The sequence below is a fragment of the Polistes dominula genome, unplaced genomic scaffold (assembly GCF_049000335.1).
Source record: "Polistes dominula isolate Pdom_NZ unplaced genomic scaffold, Pdom_raw_medaka contig_11, whole genome shotgun sequence".
Taxonomy (NCBI): domain Eukaryota; kingdom Metazoa; phylum Arthropoda; class Insecta; order Hymenoptera; family Vespidae; genus Polistes; species Polistes dominula.
In genome coordinates, this window is record NW_028301154.1 from 3,355,768 (window position 1) to 3,378,999 (window position 23,232).

A 23,232-nucleotide genomic window follows, 5' to 3' on the forward strand; every position below is an offset into this window, starting at 1 on the left:
AAACATTATTTTATTTCTTAATTTAAAGCGTCATATTATTTTAATTTCGATGAAAAATATTATAAAACGATTGAAAAGTTTTCCGGTGATTTAAAATCATTTAAAATATTATTCGTTATTATTAAAAAGAAATTAAATGAATGCTCGTTAATTATCAATATGTCTCAATATGTCTAGGGATATTTTGACATAGAACAGCTGATCGTTAGTCCATTCAAGTGATACAATCTTCACGTCAAGATGGCCGCGATCGTAAAAGTGCAGTAAGGAAGGAGGGTTTTTCGGCATATTTGGCCAATTTTGACGTTTTAAGTAGCTGTCAGCGTTAATCGATCTATCTGGTAAATATTATCAACATTTTTATACGTTTCATTTCAAATGAAATAAATGTTAATAATTTTAAATAGTATAGAAAATAAATGTCAAGATCATTGGGGGGGGGGGGGAGGAGAATTGTCAGTGACATCTTGCGAATTTAATATAGCAGACGCCTTCAATTCAATTGCTTTTGATAATTCTTTATGATTATAAATGATTATTGTTTCAATATGATACCAATGACACGGACATTATTTTCTTCAGTATTTATTTGACATAACCTAATTTCTTTAAATTTAACATTTTATTAATGTCAATGTAAGTATGTCAAGATTATGATAAAAATCTATCATTAATTTGTCGTTTATTTATCATTGAGTTATCTTATTCCTATCTAACAGTAGTTGGTTCGCTAATCATGTTTACAATAATAAACTTATATTAAACTTACAAAATTATTAATTTTTATTTTGTAACCAAAATTTTAATTACAACATTAGAAGCTTTTTTTTTTTTTTAAATTCTTAATAATAAACACAAATTGATATGACATTCAATAATTTGTGTAACAGTCATTTATATTTCAATAAAATATTTCCTTCAAGTTAAATTGATTGTCATTATTATTATTATTATTATTATTATTATTATTATTGTTATTTAATTATTTTTCTACGATTTCTCGGGTATATATTAGCGTGTCAGACAGGCCAGGTCTGACAGTTTTAATCTTCAGAGTTTAGGAAAGCTCTGGTTGTGTTGCATGTTTTTAATATAACCGCCTTTTGTATTTCTTGGTGTATGTTTGGATCTAGTTGTAATTGTGTGAGATTATTATTATTATTATTATTATGTATACAAATTAAATTTTCAGATATAACTTCAATATGACAGCGGGTACAAGTTTAGTAGTCCCTATAGTATTATGGGGCCGAATAGCACCAACTCATTGTATTTCTTGTGTTTATTTATCACGAGATCAAAAAACTTTAGTTACTGGATGTTACGATGGTCAGATATGTTTGTGGCAAGTTGATCCTGAAACACTTAAGGTAATTATTATATTATTTTAATATCATTTCTCATTCTTTCATTTCATTTATCTTCAATATTCATTTGAATTTGATTTATATTGTTTTTAGATGACACCAAGATGTTTACTCGTTGGTCATACTGCTCCAATAATGTGCCTAAGTCGTGCCAGCGTTATCAAGGAGCAAAATTATATTGTCAGTAGCAGTGAAAGCGGAGAGATGTGTACTTGGGACTTGGTTGATGGAAAATGTCGGGAAGCTGTTAAACTTAACTACATTCATACGCAAATGTTGCCTTATGTCTCAGCTGGTGGTGAAGACGTTAGATTGTTTTGTTCTGGGTATGTTAAATTCATTTCTATATTTATTTGAACTTTTCTTATGACTCAAACATAAAAGTTGTAAATCATAATGCAAGGAATTAAGAATGTACAAGAAGAAAAAAAGAAAAAGAAAAAGAAAATCTAACATTTTATATTGTTTTTTAATTATAGAAATTATCCAGAAGTTTTAGTAATGGACCCATTTAGTTTGGAAGTTCTATTCACGCTGAGTTCTCAAGTGAATCCTGATTGGATTAGTGCTTTGCACGTTCTACGGCCGGCCAAACGGAAAGGTCGGTTCTACGTGCATACAAGTTAGTTACACTTCATCACACCTACGCTTATACCATATACAATGCTATCTTATCTTCTACCAATCTTTTATCAATTTGTATTATGCGCATATTTGTTTATTTCTTTTTTGTTTTTCTTTTCTTTAACAAAAAGAAACTGAACAAACGAATAATGAAGTTGATATTGCATATATCAGTTTCATTTGTCTCTATATAATATTACGTTAATATTTATTATTATTATTAATTTAATTAGTCATTTTTATACAATTGACTATTTATTTAATCGCACATAATACTTTTTGAGTAATTTAAATATTATTTTTTTTTTTCTAATGTTTCTCCCTTGAGAATAAGTCTTTTTTTGAATTCATTTTGTTTCTCTTTTTTATATATATATATATATTATATATATTTTTTTTCTTTTTTTCTTTTGTAATGCGGAAAACATCAGTATAACAAATATAGAATCTAAAAATAGATATAATATTGATGACATTTTTTTTCATTTAACAAATTTATTAAGGACCATCGAATTTATAAGGGTATTAAGTGATTTATATATATATATATATTTGATTTATATATTATTATTTTTAATCTAGTACTGGTGATTTATATTATATATATATATAATACAGTTAGAATTTTAATCTAAATTACATTGTTGCAGCATGTAAATGCGAGTGGATACAAGCCAGTGTTAAAACACTGATGTTCAACGCTATAAATCACTTCTATCATCAATTATTTTTCTTAATATTATACTTTATTCATAAATTTTCTCTTTGTCTGTCTCTCTCTCTCTCTCTCTCTCTCTTTCTTCTCTCTCTCTCTCTCTTTTTTTTTTTATCTATCTATTTAACTTTTGTGCCATTGGTAGAAAATGAGTCTATAACACTAATCCTCGCACTATTACATTAACACATACTATTCATGCTTCTTTTCATCAAACGTTACATCTTACATTTTAATCTATCGGTAGAATATACATTACAAATATACTGACATGCATTTACTTAATTCCTCATACTAATTTTTGATATACTGTACCTATCGTAAGTATATACTAATAATATCTATATATATATATATACCTATACATATTTTTTACGTCTTAAACTTATCTGTAAATATAATTATATTAAACTTATAAGGGTTTGTTGTCTTTGTTAGGGTTTAACCGTTTGAGTCCCAAATAATGTAATTGTTTCATGTTATTTAAATGCAATATGCAATTTATTCATGATCTTGGGTAATTTGTCTACATAATTTTTTTGTCAAGACCACATCAGGACTTAAATGGTTATGCAACCAAGCATGTTCAATATCTCATTTTGTTTTTCCTTTTTTTTGTTTTTTGTTTAATTCTTTCTTATGATAATATACTAACATCCTAAATTAGGGAGCTTTTATTTTTCATTGGAGTATTGTTACACATATGTGAAATATAATTAGATTATTAAATATATAATATTAATATATTATATTTATTATAATTAATTTATTATAATTATTATATTTGTAATATATAATATATTATATTATATAATTATATATAATTATAAAATATAATAATTATAATATTAAATTAATATATGAAATTAAATATAATATATTAATATAATAATTAAATATATAATAATAATAATATAGATTAATAAAAATAGTATTTTATATAAATATGTTTATTTGATTTAATTAATATATTTTTTTTTTTTTTTGATAGCTCTTACTATTTACATTTAATTTTGTATATATTATATATCTATATTTATGGAAAAGCATGAAAGGGAATATAAATCAAATTTAATTAGTAGAATATATAATTATTTTTTATATTATATTTTATGCATGAAAAAAGCATGATATAATAAGTTTATCGATTAATTAATGGTACACTCAATAATGTTTATTTTCAAATTTTCATTAAAAAAAAAAAAAAAAAAAAATGATCTCTGTTATAGAATGATGATCAATTGAATAACTTGTTTTAAAATTTGTATTGCTTTTTTTAAAATGCTATTATTATATAAATAACTTAATATTGAAGATTTAGTTAACGCGCAACACAGGCGCTTTTATTCATTTAAAGACGACGTTGTGTTGGCTCTGACAACGACCGGTACAGTCAAGGTGTGGACACTTTTGGGACACGAAAACCGTAACAGTGAACCTCTTTATGAACACGAGAGCAAACAAATACGATGTTTGAATGCTCTTGCTATGATCTGCTGTCCTTACAATCAACGTACAGTTCTTATTGTATGCTCTAAATATTGGCAGGTTTGTTCTTCATTTTATAATCACAATTATAAATGTTAATGTAAATGTAAATGTAATATAAAAATATATATATATATATTTTTTTTTTTTCAGATATTCGATGCTGGTGATTTTTCGGTCTTATGTTCCATAACAGCACCTCGAGGTGAACGTTGGATGGCTGGTGATTTTCTAGCAGCAGATCGTGTTATTTTATGGAGTGACGAGGGTCATGGCTACCTTTACAAATTACCAGCTAAGTATGTTCCTTCAAAGTATACGTTTGTTTGTTTGTTTTAATTGCTTTAGATTGAGATCTTGACAAAACCTTATCAAAATGATTTGACGTTTTATCCATCTTGATTTATTTATTCATTAATGATGAATATAATTGATAATATACAAATGTTTCTAATTTCTAATTTATTTCAGCAATGAAATTTCTTGATTATACTACTCTTCTTTTGCACCATTTTAATAAATAATTGAAAAATTACTTATAAACATTAATAGAATGAATACAAATATAACGTTTATACTATAACTACACGATCTAACTAATATCCAATTATATTATTATACATCTAAGTAAATTAGAATGCCTGTTATTTTATATCCAGTATGTTTAATCCTTAAGCTTATCTTTATGAATTTATTTCAAAATATCTTCTTTCCTTAATTTTCAAATTGGACCTGGGATATATTGCTCTCGTAGAAAGAAGCACCTGCTGGCAATGCACAAATTCAATATTTTATTTTCCCAATTTGTTGTTTCTACCATTTGTCATACATAACAACGTATTTTAGATAAATAATTATATTTAATGTCTGAGAGAATAATTATTTTCTTTTTTTTTTTTTTTTTTTTTTTTTTTTAAACAGTCACAATTATCGAATAATTATTATTATATGTTTAATAATATTATAATCCCGCGTTATTAACAAAATTATTAACAAAACAAAATTCAATATTGATTTATTTCCTAACGCCATCCAATATAAACACATAATATAATCATTGAATAATCTTTTTTTTATTAAATTAATAATGATTCTTTTCATTTCTATTTACCCCCACCCCCACCCCCACCCCCCCAAGTAATCTTAATCGTCATCGTCAAGATTTCTTTGATCATATATGAATACTTGAATATTTAATTGCCATCCCTTCATAAACAATTCACATGCCAATTAACACAATGATCTGTTTTACGGTGATGTGTCTTTTCTACATAACATACATCTACTGCACTCCATGGGTGGTCTGGTCTTCTAGCAAGCTGAAGGGCAAGGCTCTCAGCAGGTAACCTCCTGTATAATCACTTTACAACGTCTCTTTTTCTTATTATAGTCCTATCTTGATTATCTATCTTAATCTTATATTGGTTTTTGATCATTTCTTTTCATATGGTTATTATCATAGTTATATTATCCTTCCATCTATTCCTTTTATTCTGATTTAATTCTTATTTTTTTTTGTTTTTATTTTTAGTTTATCTCCTCCTCTTCTTCTTCTTCTTCTTCTTCTTTTTCTATCTTTTTCAAACTTTCTGCTGCTCATAGACTTAAACTATTGTCTTTTTCTTTTCTTCTAATCACATTTTATATGCATCTTCCATTTCATCATTATTCATTGATGAAATATGATTAATTGGAAGTAATATTGTAAATAGATATATTGTTTTATAAATTTGGAAAATAATTATTATTATATTTTAATTCTATATATTTGTTTTATTATATTATATTTTTATTTGATTTATTTTATGAAGTATAATTACACCCACTCTACTATTCTTACAGTATTTCATTCACTGTAATATTACTATGTTATGTATTTGCTTGAAACTGCTTCGCATGCACCATTAATGCACACTTTTATTATATTTTTTTCTTCTTCAATGACAAATATAAAAATATGATTAAATGATATACATGTGAAAATGAATGTTACATACACAACAGTATATATCTAATGCTGCTTATAAATATTATAAAACATTACTTATGGATTACTTATTAATACTTGTTAAGAGTTGAACAATATATTATGAAATATAATATAAATAGTCATAAGTAATGTGTAAATTGAATATATATATATATATACATATATATATTTGTTAATTTTTATTTTGTATTTTACAATCTTAGTAGCGTAGCAGATAACAAAAATTTTCATACTGCGGGAACAGAGCATGATCAACCATATCTTTATTGTATTCTAACTCAACCAGGAGATAGGGTAAGAAATTATTAAATGGGATCATATTTCATTATCTATATTCTATTCATATATAATTGTTTTGTTTTTATTTTATATTAGCCACTGTCATGCCCACCTGCAATGAGATTGGTTACAGTTCAAAGGCAAAATAAAACATTGAAGTATTTACTTCGTGGGGATAGCGAAGGAGTCGTTGTACTTTGGAAAGTACCTGAATTAACAGCTCAACAATTGGTACAGATATCTCAGAACGATGGTTCTACTACACCAACATTATCACCGACAGTTAAAACTAGCTTAACAGCTGCTTGGGAAGCAATGAAACCACCTCCCGTTGGTATCCTTGATCAATTGGATACGGGAGATAAGAATGGTATTAAGTTGACTGCTAGTATATATCTACCACAACAAAGTCGTTTAGTTGTTGGTCGTGAAGATGGTAGTATTATTATTGTACCAGCCACACAAACAGTCATGTTACAATTACTTCATGGCAATCATCAACAATTTGATGGTATAATAATCTATATTTATTTTGTATATATTTTATATATTTATAAATATAAATATTTGAAAGAAATATTTTACAGATTGGCCACCACATCAGGTATTATTAGGTCATTCAGGAAGAGTTAATTGTCTCTTGTATCCACATGGAGCAGCACCACGTTACGATCGTACACATCTTGTTTCTGGTTCCGTAGATTTTGCTGTTTGTCTTTGGGATTTATATGCTGGTACATTGATTCATAGATTTTGTGTACATGCTGGTGAAATAACACAATTGTTGGTTCCTCCCGATAATTGCAGCGTATGTTTTTACTTTTCTAATACATTTTATATTTCAATTATATATGGTGTTATTCATAATTACATTTATTTATTACAGCCTAGAATACAAAAGTGTATATGCAGTGTGGCATCCGATCACAGTGTGACTTTATTATCATTAGCGGAAAGAAAATGTGTTGTTCTAGCTTCTCGACATCTTTTTCCAGTAGTTACTATAAAATGGAGACCCTTGGATGATTTTATGATTGTTGGATGTTCGGATGGTGCTGTGTATGTTTGGCAAATGGAAACTGGCCACTTGGATAGAGTATTACATGGTAAATATTATAGCAACACACTTAGGATTATTTCTTAAAAACAACATTCTATTAATTATTTTCACATTGCAGGTATAATTGCTGAAGAAGTATTGTTCGCCTGTGACGAGAATACAATAACAGCGGCTGGTGGAACTGCTGCTGGCGGTGAACTAGGATTAGCTAATCCGGCAGTACATTTCTTTAGGTAAATGAAATCTTGCAGCACGGATGGTGAGAACCTCATGTGATTTAAGAAATATAAACATTTTCAAATGAATTTAATTCTACTATTATGATCATTGTTATTTTATTTCTATATAGAGGTTTAAGACATCGAAATTTATCAGCAATAAGACACGCGACGCAAAGAGGTTTGCATCAATTACAGCAACTTCATGGTGGCCATGGTACAGATCATGGTAATCAAATAAAAGCTAAGGGATCGCCATTGATGATACAAGGTTTTAGAAGCAATCCTAAGGATCCTGAAAGTCACATATTATTTTTTGATATTGAAGCACTTATAGGTACGTTCAAATTATCCAATGTATATGTGTGTTTGTGTATGTGTGTATGTGCAAAGTTAATAATTCAATGAATAATGAAACTTTTGCTATCATATTTTTAGTGCAATTGTTGAGCGACGAGTATGGCACAATGTCACCAGGATCATTAGAAGCTCAAGGATTAATTTCAGCATCGGAATATCAAAAGGTTGCAGCCCTGACGCAATCGGCTAGTCCAGATGCTCATAAAAAAATAGCAGGTATTTTATTTGTTACATAACTTTATGATCATAACACATTAAATTTTTTTCTCTATTATTACTCTTTTGATCCTTATTAAATAAAACTTAGGTACTTCACCTCGTATATCTTTGTAGATTTTTTCGTTCGTGTCAAGGATAAGGCAGGTGACGTTGAACGAATTTTAAAGGAGAAGGACCGTCACGGTATCGTCCTTAATATTGTTTTTGTCTTTTCAAATTGTGCTTTCTGTTTATCCACATTATATATATATATATATAGACATGAAATATCCTTCTTTTGTCACACATATTCAAACTATTGTTCTCACATTAGAAGTGTGCAAGAGGAACAACAATGTCGTAGATAATGATCTACTTAGAACGGCTATTCAATATGCCATTCATGATATTCCTTTTTTTTTTTTTTTTTTTTTACAAATATTTTTATCTTTCTAATAGACAATGTATGAGAAATTGTGTGTTACGTGCATATAATGTTTCGTTCAGGAGTGGCGTTGTGTTGCATGTTGTATGAATGTGAAATTCATGAATATTCTACAATTCATTTTCCTATTTCACTCATTAATAATACCAGTTTAAACCAGTTTCAATAGAAGTTCTTCGAACTTATTTATTCAAATATGTTTCTCCTTAACTTTCATAAACTATTATTATTTTAAAAGTTGTGTGTGCGTGTGCTTGTATGATTAGATTATGACACCTAATAAAATAATAAATAGATAGATAGATAGAATTAATTAATTCATCATCGTAGTTAAAAATAGATCAATCCAAGTAGTAGGTGGTTCGTTTTTACATCATCATTTTCAAAAGTAATAAATCTAAAGGAGTTTATTTCTATAGGTATATTGGCTAAGATGAAGGAAGGGGCGGAGAATGTGCACACTAAATTACAAGCTAAGGCAGAAAGTGTAGGCCTCAAGCCATCCACTCTTGATGGCAAAGGTTAGCCAAAATAATAAAAAACAAAAAATAAAGGTGGCTTATTATGTCACTCATGTTATTGTGCATGGGTAATTTCCGCCTTTAGAGTTGACTATTTGCTTTATTATGATTTTCTTTTTTATGTATGTAGTGACAACGCATTACTTGTTTCTATTTTTAAAAACAAAACAAAACAAAAATACAATATAATAGGATTCGATAATGTATTCGCTAATTATATTTTAGCTAGCTCGCACGTGTGATATATATATATATAATTTATATTTTATGCACGCAATAATATATCAATAATTATTATCACAGAGTGTTCTTCATGGTAAGTTAATAAACAATACGAACAAAACAATATAAAATAAAAATAACAATATAAAATGCAGATTAGTTTACATGTTTCATATTAGTTGATGTGTTTACCGAGCTTATTATTATTTGCTTATTACAAATAATAGAAGAACAAGAATAAAATTCATTAATATTACTCAATCACATAATCATTTGTGTATGTCCTATAGTTTGAACTAATTACTTATCAAAAGTTACAAGAGCAACATATATTTCGTTGTGCACACTATGAGTGCATTTTCTCTCTCTTTCTCTCTCTCTCTCTCTTTCTTTCTCTCTCTCTCTCTTTCTTTCTTTCTTTCTTTCTCTATCTCACATAGCTTTTTAATTTGATTTATTTCTTACATTCACATGTGTGTTATACAATTATATTACACAACATTATTTATTAAGAAATTATTTATTTATTTTGTGCTTTACAGCATTAAAGATATATATTAGGATATATTTCTTCATGTATTTTTTTTTATTTGATTCGTCAAAGTAACATATTTTACAGCAATATATATAGTTAGACATGCCTTAAAACTTGACACGGTATGGGCGACCACTAAGCACGCATTCATCGAGTCGACGCACATTTTTCTATATCTTTTACAAATTACATTATAATTTTCAATTAACGCGTTATCTTATGTTACACAGGTGATAATTGGAACAGCAATGATGCCTCCTCAAAAAACAATCTCAAAAGGAATGGTGCATTTAGTGAGCCAAATGCAACGATGGAAGTTGCACAATTACTTCTAAGTCTTTTACACGCATGGGGAATGGATCCAGACTTGGATAGAGTTTGCGAAGGAAAATTAGGTTTACTGAGACCTATGGTACCAGTTTCATTTGGTGTTCTATCTAAAGGAGGTACGAACGATGATATTCTGTTAATTTTATAAACAGGAATGCACAGTGTTTTTAAATGAATGTTTTTTTTTACAGGCTATATGTCGTTGTTACTTCCAACTTGGCAAACTCATTTGGAACCTGCTAGTGAGCCTGCAACGCAATTGGAACAAAGATTACCTGTTGAATTAGTAAGGCAAGAGAGACTTACTAGGGCCTTTACCGCAAGAGCCCATTGGGAATTATCAACAACCATAACTAGTAATCATTTATTGGCTGTGGTAGCATTAGCCAATACTTTAATGTCCATGAATAATGCAACCTTCGTACCTGAACAGGAACGTAATCGAAAAATGCATAGGTACTCTATTACATATATCTATAATCTTAATGAAATAATAGAAAATTATTATTATTATTCATATTTTGATATTATTCCTAGACCTGGTAATAGAGCAACAGTCAATTGGAATAAAGCTGAAGAGGAAAATGAAGAAATTTATACAATCCAACAAGCACAAATTAAACAGGGTTGGTCTCTTTTAGCTACGTTACATTGCGTACTTTTACCTGACAAGGTAACTGCACAAGGTGGAGCAAAAACATTTAAACGGCCGCAAGTAGAAATGATGGCACGCAGATGGCAACATCAATGTTTAGAGGTTCGTGTATTTCATTGAATTTTCTTATTTTTTTTTAAATTAATTTATTGTAATCACATTTTTAGATACGTGAAGCTGCACAAGCTTTATTACTGGCTGAGTTAGGTAGAATGGGTCCAAAAGGTAGAAAAGCTCTAGTCGACAATTGGTCACAGTATTTGCCAATGTACAGTACCCAGGAACCAATTGCACCTCAAATTCAAAACCAAACTCCACCGACGTCAGGTAGTCCAGTTCCGATGAACGAAACTCAAGGAGACGACGAGGACGAAGAAGAAGAATTAGCTGAAGGTGATTAATTATAATAAATGTTATCTATTTTTTTTTTTTTTTTGTAATCCATAATATTATAATGATCAATATTTGAATAACTTTAGAAGTAAGCGTAGCTAGGAAACCATCAAGCGTAGCAGAATTGAAACGTAAACAGACGACAGCAGTTGTATTATTGGGCGTAATTGGTGCTGAATTTGGTCAAGATGTTACCATGACTAACCAAAGAAGAGATAGCGAGCAAAGGCGGAAAAGTTCAATCGTCGAAGGTTTTGGAATTGGAAATAATAATCTTGCTAGACACACCAGTATGGCTTTGACGCATCTGTTACTTGCACCACACTCTCCTAAATTACCTTTGCATACCCCTCTACGAAGAGCTGCTATTGATCTCATTGGTAGAGGTTTTACCGTGTGGGAACCATATTTGGATGTGTCCAAGGTCTCAGAAGAATGAACAAAAATATAAGTCTACTTTTGATTACATTTTAATGATCATTAAATGAAAATTTGATTACAGGTACTTTTAGGGCTCCTTGAAATGTGTTGCGATGCAGATAAATTGGTACCAAGTATGACGTATGGTCTTCCTTTAACTCCTCAAGCTGATACATGTCGTACAGCACGTCATGCTTTAACTTTGATAGCTACCGCAAGACCAGCAGCATTCATAACAACGATGGCACGAGAAGTAGCCAGATTTAACACTGTGCAACAAAATGCACAAACTTTAAATGTCAATCTAGGAGCAAGTGTATTGATTAGGGCAAAGCCTGAGATACTCAGAATAGTAGAACAATTAATCGACAAGATGCAAAGTGAAATGAGCGATTTGTTGGTCGAAGTATGATCAATTTTCAATGTTATTTTTTAATGTCTCATATTAATTGCAGTTATTTTTTGACTAGGATATTATTATTCATATATTTTTAGGTCATGGATATAATATTACATTGCTTAGATCCTGGTCATTTGAAAGCAAAATCATTGTCCGAAGTATTTCCAGCCGTTTGCAGATTTAATCAAGTTAATATTATACATTTTTGATTTTATTATGAAAAAGTGTTGTTGTTCATTTGGATAATTCAAAATGTCGTACTTTTTAGGTCAGTCATTGTACGGCAACACGCAGGATAGCTGTAGGCGGTCGGGGTGGACAATTAGCGCTTTATGAACTTCGAGGTAACGTCAAATGTCAAACAGTACCTGCACATCAAGGTCCTGTAACTGCATTAGCATTTTCACCGGAGGGTAAATTTCTGGTTAGCTATTCTTGTTCTGAGAATAAACTTTGTTTCTGGCAAGTAAGTAAACAAATAAATCAATACATAAATAGAACAAATATATTCTATTGGGTTGTAACATATAAACAACAACAAAATAATATATGAAATATAGAAACGAACGTAGTTTTGTTATACAAGTAATATTCTTATAACAAGGTATATAGGTTCCTAGAAAATGCCGTGTTGTATGAGACCCAGAGCCAGTACAAAAAGGGGGGTTACAAAAGGGAGTTAGAAATACTTTCCGCAACACTGTATCTTTAAAACGGTAAGCCTCGCTGCGACTGTAAAAGTACAGTGTTGTACAAACGTTTTTTTTTTACATATTATAGTTATTTAATTATTACAGTTTATTTTACCTTTGACTATGCTTTCAATTATTCAACATAAAAAATATTATACCTGTAAAATTATCCCCCCCCCCAAAAAAAAGAAACTTTTGGGCCAACCTAAAATATATATTTTTAAAAGGAAACCGTGTTATAGGATGCCGTATTGTAGAAGGGTCTTCGTAATTTATAAATTTTGTTATAGCAAAACCCTGTTATAAGATGCAATGTTGTAGGAAGGTTACTACCTGTATTTTTAAACGAATGTATGTTACAGCCCAATTATTTGAACAATTATATCACAAACTCAGTAAAACAATGATCATAAAAAATATGTAAAAGATTATTAAGAAAGAACATTTATTTTTTTTAGCAAACAAGTAGTGGTATGTTCGGCTTGGGTAATTCACAAATTCGTTGCGTTAAATCGTACAGTACCGCACCCATAAATGATGTAACACGATTGAATCCTATGCGTTTAGCTCGACTCGTATGGATTAATAATCGCACAGTTACATTGATGTTAGCTGATGGTTCAGAGACACGTTTCAACGTTTAAAATTTTTATTTAGTAGAATTATTATTCTTTCATCTAATCGTGCATTATCATCATTATCATCATCATTATTATCATCATTATTGTGATCATCATCATCATTATCATCATTTGACAAGCATAAAATGGTATCAAGAAGTTAGTTGATTAACGATCTGTATTAAACAGAGAGAAGAAGGAAAGAAAGAAAGGAAGGAAGAAAGAAACGAAAGAAAATGTTGAAAAGAGTGCCATTGCGGTTGTAAATGCGCTTGGTACTTAATAGAGCTATTAAATATTATACAGAATGAAACATGAACGAGAGATAGAACAATGTGAATTTGAAATATTTCACAGTAGCAGCAGCAGCAGCAGCAGCAGCAGTAGCAGGATGACGATAGTTATCGTTAAAGATTTCTTGATAAAATCGATAAACGACATTGACGATTTTGTTTCTTCGTTTTTTTTTTTTTTTTTTTAGTTTTTAGTCTTGTTGCTTTATACAATTTAATCGAGTTGTCTTAATTATTTTATTTTTTTTTTTTTCGTTGAAACTTCACACGATGACGTTTTATTCGATATAATCGTATTACGTGTATGTACAAACGCCTAGAGAATTTTGTTGTTGTTATTGTTCCGGGAGGGGGCGGGGCGGGGCGGGGCGGGGGGAAGGGGCTTTTTCCTGATGGAAATTGAAAGAAAATGAAAACTACCCACCTTTGAAAAATAGACACATACACACACACACACACACATAAAAATAGAAAAAGAAAAAAACAATCCTATATATAAATACGCTTTATACAAAAATTTATATAGTTTATTGTAATTATCAATAGTTAGCAGCGTAAATCTTCTATTAGCACGAAATATTGAATATCTATTGTATATTGTATTTGTGTATTAATTATTGCACAAATATTGAATGTGTATTTAATATTATTAAAAAGAGATTCAACGAATGTCCTGTAAATTTTAAAATGTCTTTTTTTTTAATTGTTCTTTTTTTTTCAATGTCTCTTTTTGTAATATTAAATAAACATGTATTCAATATTTATTCAATATTTTGTGCTATTAGGGTCGTCATACGTTTCTTTACATTAATTAAAGATACCACATATAAATAGGTCTCGTATATGTAGATAAGAAAATATCATTTACAATTAACAGAATGAAAACAGAATGAAAACGTGTGTTAGTTAGAAGAATGCAAGAAGGATTTTTGTTTCAATGCATCTTTTAATACCGAATAGAGCCTATATATACATACAAACAAACAAAACAAACAAAAATACATGTCGTATAATTCTCCGGGATTAGAATGATCAAACGAAAAAAAAACAACAATGAAAATTGTAATATCGTTACCACACACACATACCCACATGTATATATAATGGATATTTAAACAAACAAACAAAACAAAACAAAAAACAAACAAAATATTTATCGCAAGTGGTTTGTATATACATCAGTGCTGAGGATATATAAACGATGATACACACATAATATATATATATATATATATATATATATATATATATATATATATATATTACCGATTTATATGAAGTTCATCATAGTTTTCTCTTCACAAAAGCAAGCCTTTTTTAAAGTTTTGTATATTATTTCAATTTTTCTTCCCGCAAATCTTCGATCTTTTATATTATTTGATGCTTTATACAAAAAGAAACAAAACAAAAATAATATAATCATATTGTTACTTTTCTCTTTTTTTTTTTTTTTTTTTTTTAAACAATGTTGTTTCGTTTAATTCTCATTAATTAAATATTGAATTGTGACAGATTGTAAAACTGTTCGATCGCGTGCATTCCTTTGGTATATACATACACGTTAGGTTGAAACTAAAATAGTGCCAACTATTTATTCACAACCGATACAAAAGAGTTACATGTTTGTACCTGTTACCTGTTCTTCAAAGTAGTCATCAGCGTTGTGTAGAACCCATTGCCAGCGTTACCAGAGCTTGCTGTTCTGTTGATGATGCGAATGGAGTGGTCTACTGCCATGTCTTATCCAGTATTACGATATGGCGTAAGAAAGCCTCTCCTTCGCGTTCATAGCGCTCCAGGTGGGTCTGAGCAGCGTCGTAATGCATCCATTTCTGCATTTCCATCAATTCATGCGAAACCCATCGTGGCATTTGCTACAGAATTGTTCCAGAGATTTGACAGGTAGTAGACATCTTCATTCGCGCCATCAACAGAACAGGCTCAAGCCTTGCAAATTAGTGGCAACGGGTTCTACACAACACTGGTGACTACTTTAAAGCACAGTAACAGGTACAAACATGTAACACTTTTGTATCGATTGTGAATAAATAGTTCAAACCTACGTATATAAAAGTAATCACACAGAATAGTAGATAAAGACTTTAGATCAGGACTTCTCAAAATTTGTTTCATTCAATGAACAAAACCCTTGTTTAGGATGAGCAAATATTTTGATTACACTGTATATAAATTCTAGATTATATTTTTGTGTTTTTTTTTTTTATATTATTATCATAAACTCTCATGGAAGTATTGTTGTACGCTTAGTATTTAGTCAAACAAAACACTGGTTGGTCTTTATAATGAATTTTTAATTATTCCAAACTTCCACATATATTTAGATAAAGTTCTACTTTAGATCAAAGTCCTTAGTTCAAAGTATTTTATATAAACAACAACAACAACAACAAAAGAAACAAACAAACAAACAAACATTCTTCCTTTATGATTATTTCTATATGGTCGGTTGTATATTAATACTTTAGTAAAAGAAGAAGAAGAAGAAGAAAAAGTTGAAGAAGTTATAGAAAAAATGGAGAGATAAGTAAAATAGTAGTATTCATTTTGTGTTATTGTTGTTGTTGTTGTTGTTGATTGTGTTGTATAAATGTTTAGAAAAATACGACTATAGTTTGTATTTAGTTTTTTTCTTTCTTTTTTTTTTGTTTGTTTGTTTCTCTGTTGCAATGCATAAATGTTTGTTTGTTTTTTTCTTTTTTCTTTTACAATTAATGCACATCGGATATATATTTGCATAAAATATTGCGGCAAAAATGATTATTTATATAATGAACATACATGAACATACATGAACATACATAAACATAATGAACATAATCTAATTTATTATATTGTTATCGTCTCGTGCGAATTGTTTGCAATTGATTGTACACGAAAACGAGTTAAATCGTTTGAGGGACACACGCACATATTCCATTCGTTTAATCGATGAATGTGCATCCTACGTTGTCCTTTATTTAGTAAATAATAGAATAAAATAACAACAAAAAATAACAAATTAAGATTTTTTGTTATTAGCAACGATAACGATAATGTGCTATACATATGCTATATATATATATATTAATTTAATATATATATATATATATTAGTATAATGTATTATACTAATTAATATAATATAATGTTATAATATATAGTATAATATATATTTACTATTTTTATTATTATATTTATTATTTATTTATAAATAATATTATATTATAATATTAATAATATAAATTAATTATTAATAATACTATATATATTGTAATATTAATAATATAAATTAATTATTAATAATATTATAGTATAATATTAATATTATAAATTAATAATAATATTATATATTATATTTATTTATTATACTATTATATTATTAGTATAATATAATAGTATAATATAATAATAATAATAATAATAATTAGTATAATATATTATACTAACAAATAATATATATATTAATATAATATGTTATATATATTATTGTTGCACTTTTTTTTTTACAATCAATGTAATTAATTGGTATTGCACAAAGAAAAAGTATCATGAAACTTTGAACGCTTTCCTTTTCGACAATTACTACATGCGTGTGTGTAATTTATTTATATTAATAATAATAATATTAATAAATTATAAAATAAATAAGTATAAATAATAGTAATGCGAATGGGATACGCGTTAGTTGAAATATTAAAACATTATAATTATATAAATTGTATTTTAATTATATGGTCGTTTTCGTTGCGGATATGTCGTCATCGTCATCGTCGTCGTCGTCGTGTCGATAAACAAAATGTAATGTTAATTTTGACAAAAAAAAAAAACAAAAAAAGGAACAGTACCGAACTTCGAACGTATTGGCAATGAAATGAAGGTTTTTTATATGTCCACAAGAAAAAGAAAAGAGAAAAAAAAAGAGAAAGAAATGGACAGTCAAAACAACATTCACAAAAATACATTTCACTTTTGCAAATTCAAATAAAAGTATTCCTTCGACTAAGACGATTGAAATATACTTATATATTAAGTAATGAAAAAATGACGAAAGTATTTTACGATTTAACGGTTGATCGCTAATTACAAAAAAAAAAAAAGAAAAAAAAAGAAAAAAAAGCAAAAATGAGCGCCATTCTCAGAATCATTACGATTAACTTCACTCATAAATATTTCATTCAATTTCCTTTTACAACAAATTATTTTGATCGATAATGAATTATTTTCCATTTACAATTTGATATTTATTTAACAATTAGAATTATTATAATAATAATAAATAACAAATATTTTAATAATGATGACTAGTGTATTACTTTAATGGCCGCACCGTCTCTACGTAGGTCAAACAAACGTAGGCCGGTAATGTTTTTGAAAAATTCATTTAAAAAGACTTTATTAAATTTACGAAAAAAACTAACATTAAAAAAAAACAACAAATATAATTTTATATAATTTTAAATATATCAAAAGTTATATAAATAAATAACAACCAATAACTTGGTTGTTCTAACTATGACACACAAGTTGTATGTGAGCGGCCATTAAAGTGTTAATAATATAATACAACAATTTATGTTTTATTATTTATTATAAACTTGATTTATACATACTTTTTTTCTAACACACGGTATAAATAATTGCTAATTATTTATCATTATTTTATATACTTGTGAATAATTCTATCTAAAATATAATTATTTTTTCGTTTTAAAATAAAATTACTAAAATCAAGGTGAAGTTAATCAATTTGACAAATGAACATGCTCAAATTTAATGATTAAAATCAATCGATTACAATTTTTTCATTCTTTTTTTCGTGAGATAGAGAGAACAACAAAAAAAATAAATCAACAAAAATTTTCTCTTATCGATAAGAATGAAACGCGAGTAACGAAATATTTATTATTTGTATCACGCAGGCGTGTCGACGATCGGTACTTGTGTGTATTGTAATCATTGAAACGAATTTGTATTTTTTTTTTTCTCCATAACGACGTTCCTCAAATAATAATATAATTATAACATTTAAAAAAAAAAATTAAAAAAAATAAAAACAAAATAACAAAACAATCGAGTCGTTACGAGAAAGCCTTTACAATAATAATAATTAATATTAATAATAATAATTAATAAGAATAATAATAATAATAATAATCGGACGCAGTTAGAAGCGTGTGATCGTTCTGATTGAATTAATTGTATATACAAGAATAGAAAAGAAAAAAGAAAAAAGAAAAATTGTGAACCGACCTATGCCTAATTGTATCTATGTAATTACTTATGTGTATATTATATTTACATTATCATCTATATATATATATATATATATATATATATATATATAATATATAATATATTAATTATACGCGCGTAAAAACGCATTCGACTCGATTCGAAGGAGAATCGAATCTCTCTTCGATTTTCGACGTTTCTCTGTATGAATTTAAACAAAGAAGAAAAGAAAAAAAAACCAAAAGTGACAAGAAAGTATACCGCAACTGTTGTTATAATCGTTATGCAATTATTGAATGTATTTAAGTGTATGCAACAAATTTACAACTAAATTCATCAGTTGACAAAAAATTAATGCGACAATATATACGAATCTAATAACAACAACAACAACAACGCATTTCAATTTTTCGCGCTCTCATTTCTGATTCGTCAACGTTTTTGTTTTTTAATACCGTAATACGCAGGTGTATCAACAGATGACGCTAGCGTATCAATCAATTTCAAGCAACATATGTGCATCTTTTAATACTTAAGCGACTCAACAGATGACGCTAGCGTATCAATCAATTTCAAGCAACATATGTGCATCTTTTAATACTTAAGCGACTCAACAGATGACGCTAGCGTATCAATTAATTTAAATTCAAATGGCGGCAATTGGAAGGCGCGCTTTTTAAAAAAATAATATGACTAATTTAATTATGATTTAAAAATGTGTCGATTAATATTGTTTGTAAACAACAACAACAAAATCTCGTAAGTAACAATAATCGTAATATTTATTATCTTGTATAATTTGTTTTATTATATCATATATATATATATTAATCTGATTAGGTTCGTGATGGATGGATACTTAAAGATAAATCGTTTGCAATTGGTAGTAGAGAGGAGGGTGGGTGTAGTTGAAGAAAAAATTAAATGGTAGAAAAAAAAGGATTAAAGAAATAAAAAAAAAACCAAAAAATAAGAAGAAGAGAAGTGTGGAGAGGAGGACATGTAAGGAAAGTCCAAGGGCACGTATAGCTTACGTACTTGGGCTCCATTATGAGGTGAAGGCATGTCGAAATTATCATACATATTGGTTAGCCTGATGCCGACACGATGATACGCTCGAAGGTTCCGAAACGTCCGATTATTTAAACAAACGCGTACGATAGGATCACAGTGAAGAGGAGTACACACCCACTTCTTAAAAGAAATTTCCTTCTTGAGATAGAACGAGAGTCCTGGAAGAGAAAAAGACAAACATTTCGAACATGCCATCGAACCCAATTATTTACTTTGCTGATCTTAAATCACTTAACGTTTATGTTTGTTGTATTTTTTTTTATTTTTTTTATTTTTATTTTTTTTCTATACCTTTTATCAATTTTGAAACATTGTTTTATAATCAAATACAAATAAATAAGCAGGATTTTTCAAATGAAAACATTTTTATAATGGGGTTGATTTGAAAAAATGAAACGCGGCCATGTTCTTTTTTTGGTTTATTTTTAGAGTTTTGTAATTTTGTTAAATTAATGTATAGTTTTTTTTTCTGAAAGAATATATAATAAATAATTGATAACATTATCGTTACATTGTTGTTGTTGTTGTTTTAATTTATTCGACGTTTATTTCTAAAAATAGAAAAAGTTACTAAAAAAAAAAAAAACGTTACCAAAAGTTACCAAAATTGCATTTTAATATTAGAAATGATTTGAATTATATTTTCATAATATAATATATAATAATTATATTACAAGAGACAGTAAGATATACAAATATACCGCAATATTTTCAGATATTTAAAAAAAAAACAAAAAAAAAAACAAAAGAAATGGAAGAAGAAAGAAGCGCGCGAAATTTAAAAAATTTATATCATAAATAAAAAAAATATATATATAAAAAAACAAAATATTCATCACCAGTAGAAAAAAGAAATAACCAAAATCTAATATCTTGTTGCAGGTTTGTTCATAATAATATATTATTATTAATATTATATTAATATTATTATAAATATTATATTAATTTAAATAATATTTTTCAAACTAGATAATAATATTCACTAAAGAAAGAAAGAAATAGAGAATCCCTATGGGACGATGAATCCCTATGGGTACAACCAACCACACACAACAGTTAGGAATAGAAGAAAGTAAATCATATAAAAAAACAAAATACCCAACACCAATAGAAAAAAGAAGAAACCAAAATCTAATATCTTGTTGCAGGTTTGTTCATAATAACATATTATTATTAATATTATTATTATTATATTAATTTAAATAATATTTTTCAAACTAGATAATAATATTCACTAAAGAAAGAAAGAAAGAAAGGAAGAAAGGAAGAAATAGAGAATCCCTATGGGACGATGAATCCCTACGGGTACAACCAACCACACACAACAGTTAGGAATAGAAGAAAGTAAATCGTTGAAACTCACCCTTGACGCGCCCTTCGTCGTCTGACGCACCGAAACCGAAAATTAAATGTCTCGTACGAGGATATTACCGCGACTACTACGGATAAGCACGTTTTATTCTCATACATGAATAATATACGAGGAGTATGTTAAAGGATAGAAAAGGATGGAAAATATATTCTCCCTCAAAAAGCTTTCCTTTACGTTGACGCCCACTTTCCGCATCTTTAACCACCTCGACTGGCTGGCTGGCTGGCTGGATGGTTGGCTGGGCCCTCGACATTCGCTTATAAAGCCCTTTCGAATATCGTAATCATGCTATTATCATCATTAATTCATTACAACGAGAATCATCATTTTCTTCTCTCTCTCTCTCTCTCTCTCTCTCTCTCTCTCTTTCTATCTCATATGATTACGTACATAAATTACATCATTTAAAATTACACTTCTTTCTCTGTCCTCCTGCCACCCTCTTTCCACCTCTATTTAATCGTCCAATCGTTTATCAGTTATGTATACGTTATGGGATTCTCCTTCTACCACCATCACCACCCCCTGAAAGCACTCTTTGAAAGCCACCACACAAATCGTTCTTAATATAAATTCCCACGGTAATTATACAATTTATTCAATTACAAGGGGTTTAAGTTTATCAATATTTTTGTTAATTCGACCGATATTAGCGTTGCGTGCCACGTGTATCACCGGTGGTACACGTTAAACTTATTCTTCAGGCCACGTGTTATTACTACCTTATATTAACACTTTGTTGATTGACTATTTTTTTTTCAAAATTTATCCTCATGTCACCGACTATTATTTCGTAATTGAATTGAAAAGTAAAACAATATAAGTATAATTTTATTAATATATTATATTTTATAATTAAGTAATAAAATTGGGGATGATATTATTTAACAATCACATTATAATATTATTATTATATAATAATATTTAGAATATATTTAATAAAAATTATAATTATATATATAATATTAATATTATATATATATTATTATATAATTTATAATAATATATTAAATAATATATATTATATAATTATATAAAATAATAATAAATAATATTAATATTATATATATATATATATATTTACAACAAGTATATACAAGTATATACTTGTATAGTAAGTATATACAAGTTATATACAAGTTATATAACAAGTATACCAAGTTATATATATAACTTGGTATACTTGTTGGTACACTTACCATTAGACATATTTATTTAGTGTGCTGAAAAATATATATGTTTATAACAAATTTCATTCTGCAATAGAATATTTCTACTATTAAAATATTCATGTATTATTACAAAATGCACTATATAAAACAAAGCACACATAAGTTTGTTTAATTATATTACATATACAATAATTAATAATAACATGTAATGGTTGATTTATATTCAAGCAAAAATTGTCTCCACAATCTCTAAACAAAAACATGACATTATCGGAAAGATTGGAGGAGAGTAGAAGGGATGGGAAGAGGGGTGTATTTAAAATAAAAAAAAATAAAAAAGAAGTTAGAAAACAACAAAAAAAAAGGTTGAGTAAACAACAATTTGGGGACAACATTTTGGGATATCATCGACGACGAGACGACTATTAAAATAATGACACGGATGATTGGTAAAGGTAGAAGGGTGGTGAAGAAAGGGGAGGAAGGAGGGACGTATGAAGTGGCAGAGGCATTGGGGAAGGAGGGAGAGAGGGTGAGAGAGAGGGGGAAAGGGAGGAG

General features: G+C 28.2%; 1 protein-coding gene across 8 annotated transcripts; it reads left to right on the top strand.

Annotated features, from left to right (window-relative positions):
- Positions 1 to 184: 184 nt before the first annotated feature.
- On the top strand, positions 185 to 16,844 carry Rbcn-3B (WD repeat-containing protein Rbcn-3B). 8 transcript variants are annotated; one of them, XM_015333704.2, is made up of 25 exons: positions 185 to 341; positions 1,193 to 1,370; positions 1,461 to 1,693; positions 1,847 to 1,989; positions 4,064 to 4,254; positions 4,348 to 4,493; positions 5,510 to 5,536; positions 6,388 to 6,478; positions 6,560 to 6,974; positions 7,051 to 7,271; positions 7,350 to 7,569; positions 7,642 to 7,756; positions 7,873 to 8,078; positions 8,180 to 8,317; positions 8,435 to 8,503; positions 9,164 to 9,265; positions 10,253 to 10,468; positions 10,544 to 10,808; positions 10,890 to 11,109; positions 11,175 to 11,400; positions 11,487 to 11,824; positions 11,903 to 12,226; positions 12,316 to 12,408; positions 12,489 to 12,686; positions 13,371 to 16,844. In XM_015333704.2, exons 2-25 carry the CDS (start codon positions 1,206 to 1,208, stop codon positions 13,554 to 13,556), a joined length of 4,548 nt encoding a protein of 1,515 aa, XP_015189190.1. In that variant the 5' UTR covers positions 185 to 341; positions 1,193 to 1,205; the 3' UTR covers positions 13,557 to 16,844. The 8 variants fall into 8 exon arrangements, with proteins under 8 accessions (XP_015189190.1, XP_015189192.1, XP_089034698.1 ...); XM_015333706.2 differs by having other exon boundaries at positions 11,490 to 11,824; XM_089178572.1 differs by having other exon boundaries at positions 6,391 to 6,478.
- The last annotated feature ends 6,388 nt before the right edge of the window (positions 16,845 to 23,232 follow it).

Excerpts from the sequence above, each read along its gene's own strand:
- Rbcn-3B (XM_015333704.2), top strand. The coding sequence starts at position 1,206 with ATGACAGCGGGTACAAGTTTAGTAGTCCCTATAGTATTATGGGGCCGA. Across the intron at positions 8,079-8,179 it reads TGATATTGAAGCACTTATAG|TGCAATTGTTGAGCGACGAG; the intron begins GTACGTTCAAAT and ends TCATATTTTTAG. Across the intron at positions 10,469-10,543 it reads TGGTGTTCTATCTAAAGGAG|GCTATATGTCGTTGTTACTT; the intron begins GTACGAACGATG and ends TTTTTTTTACAG.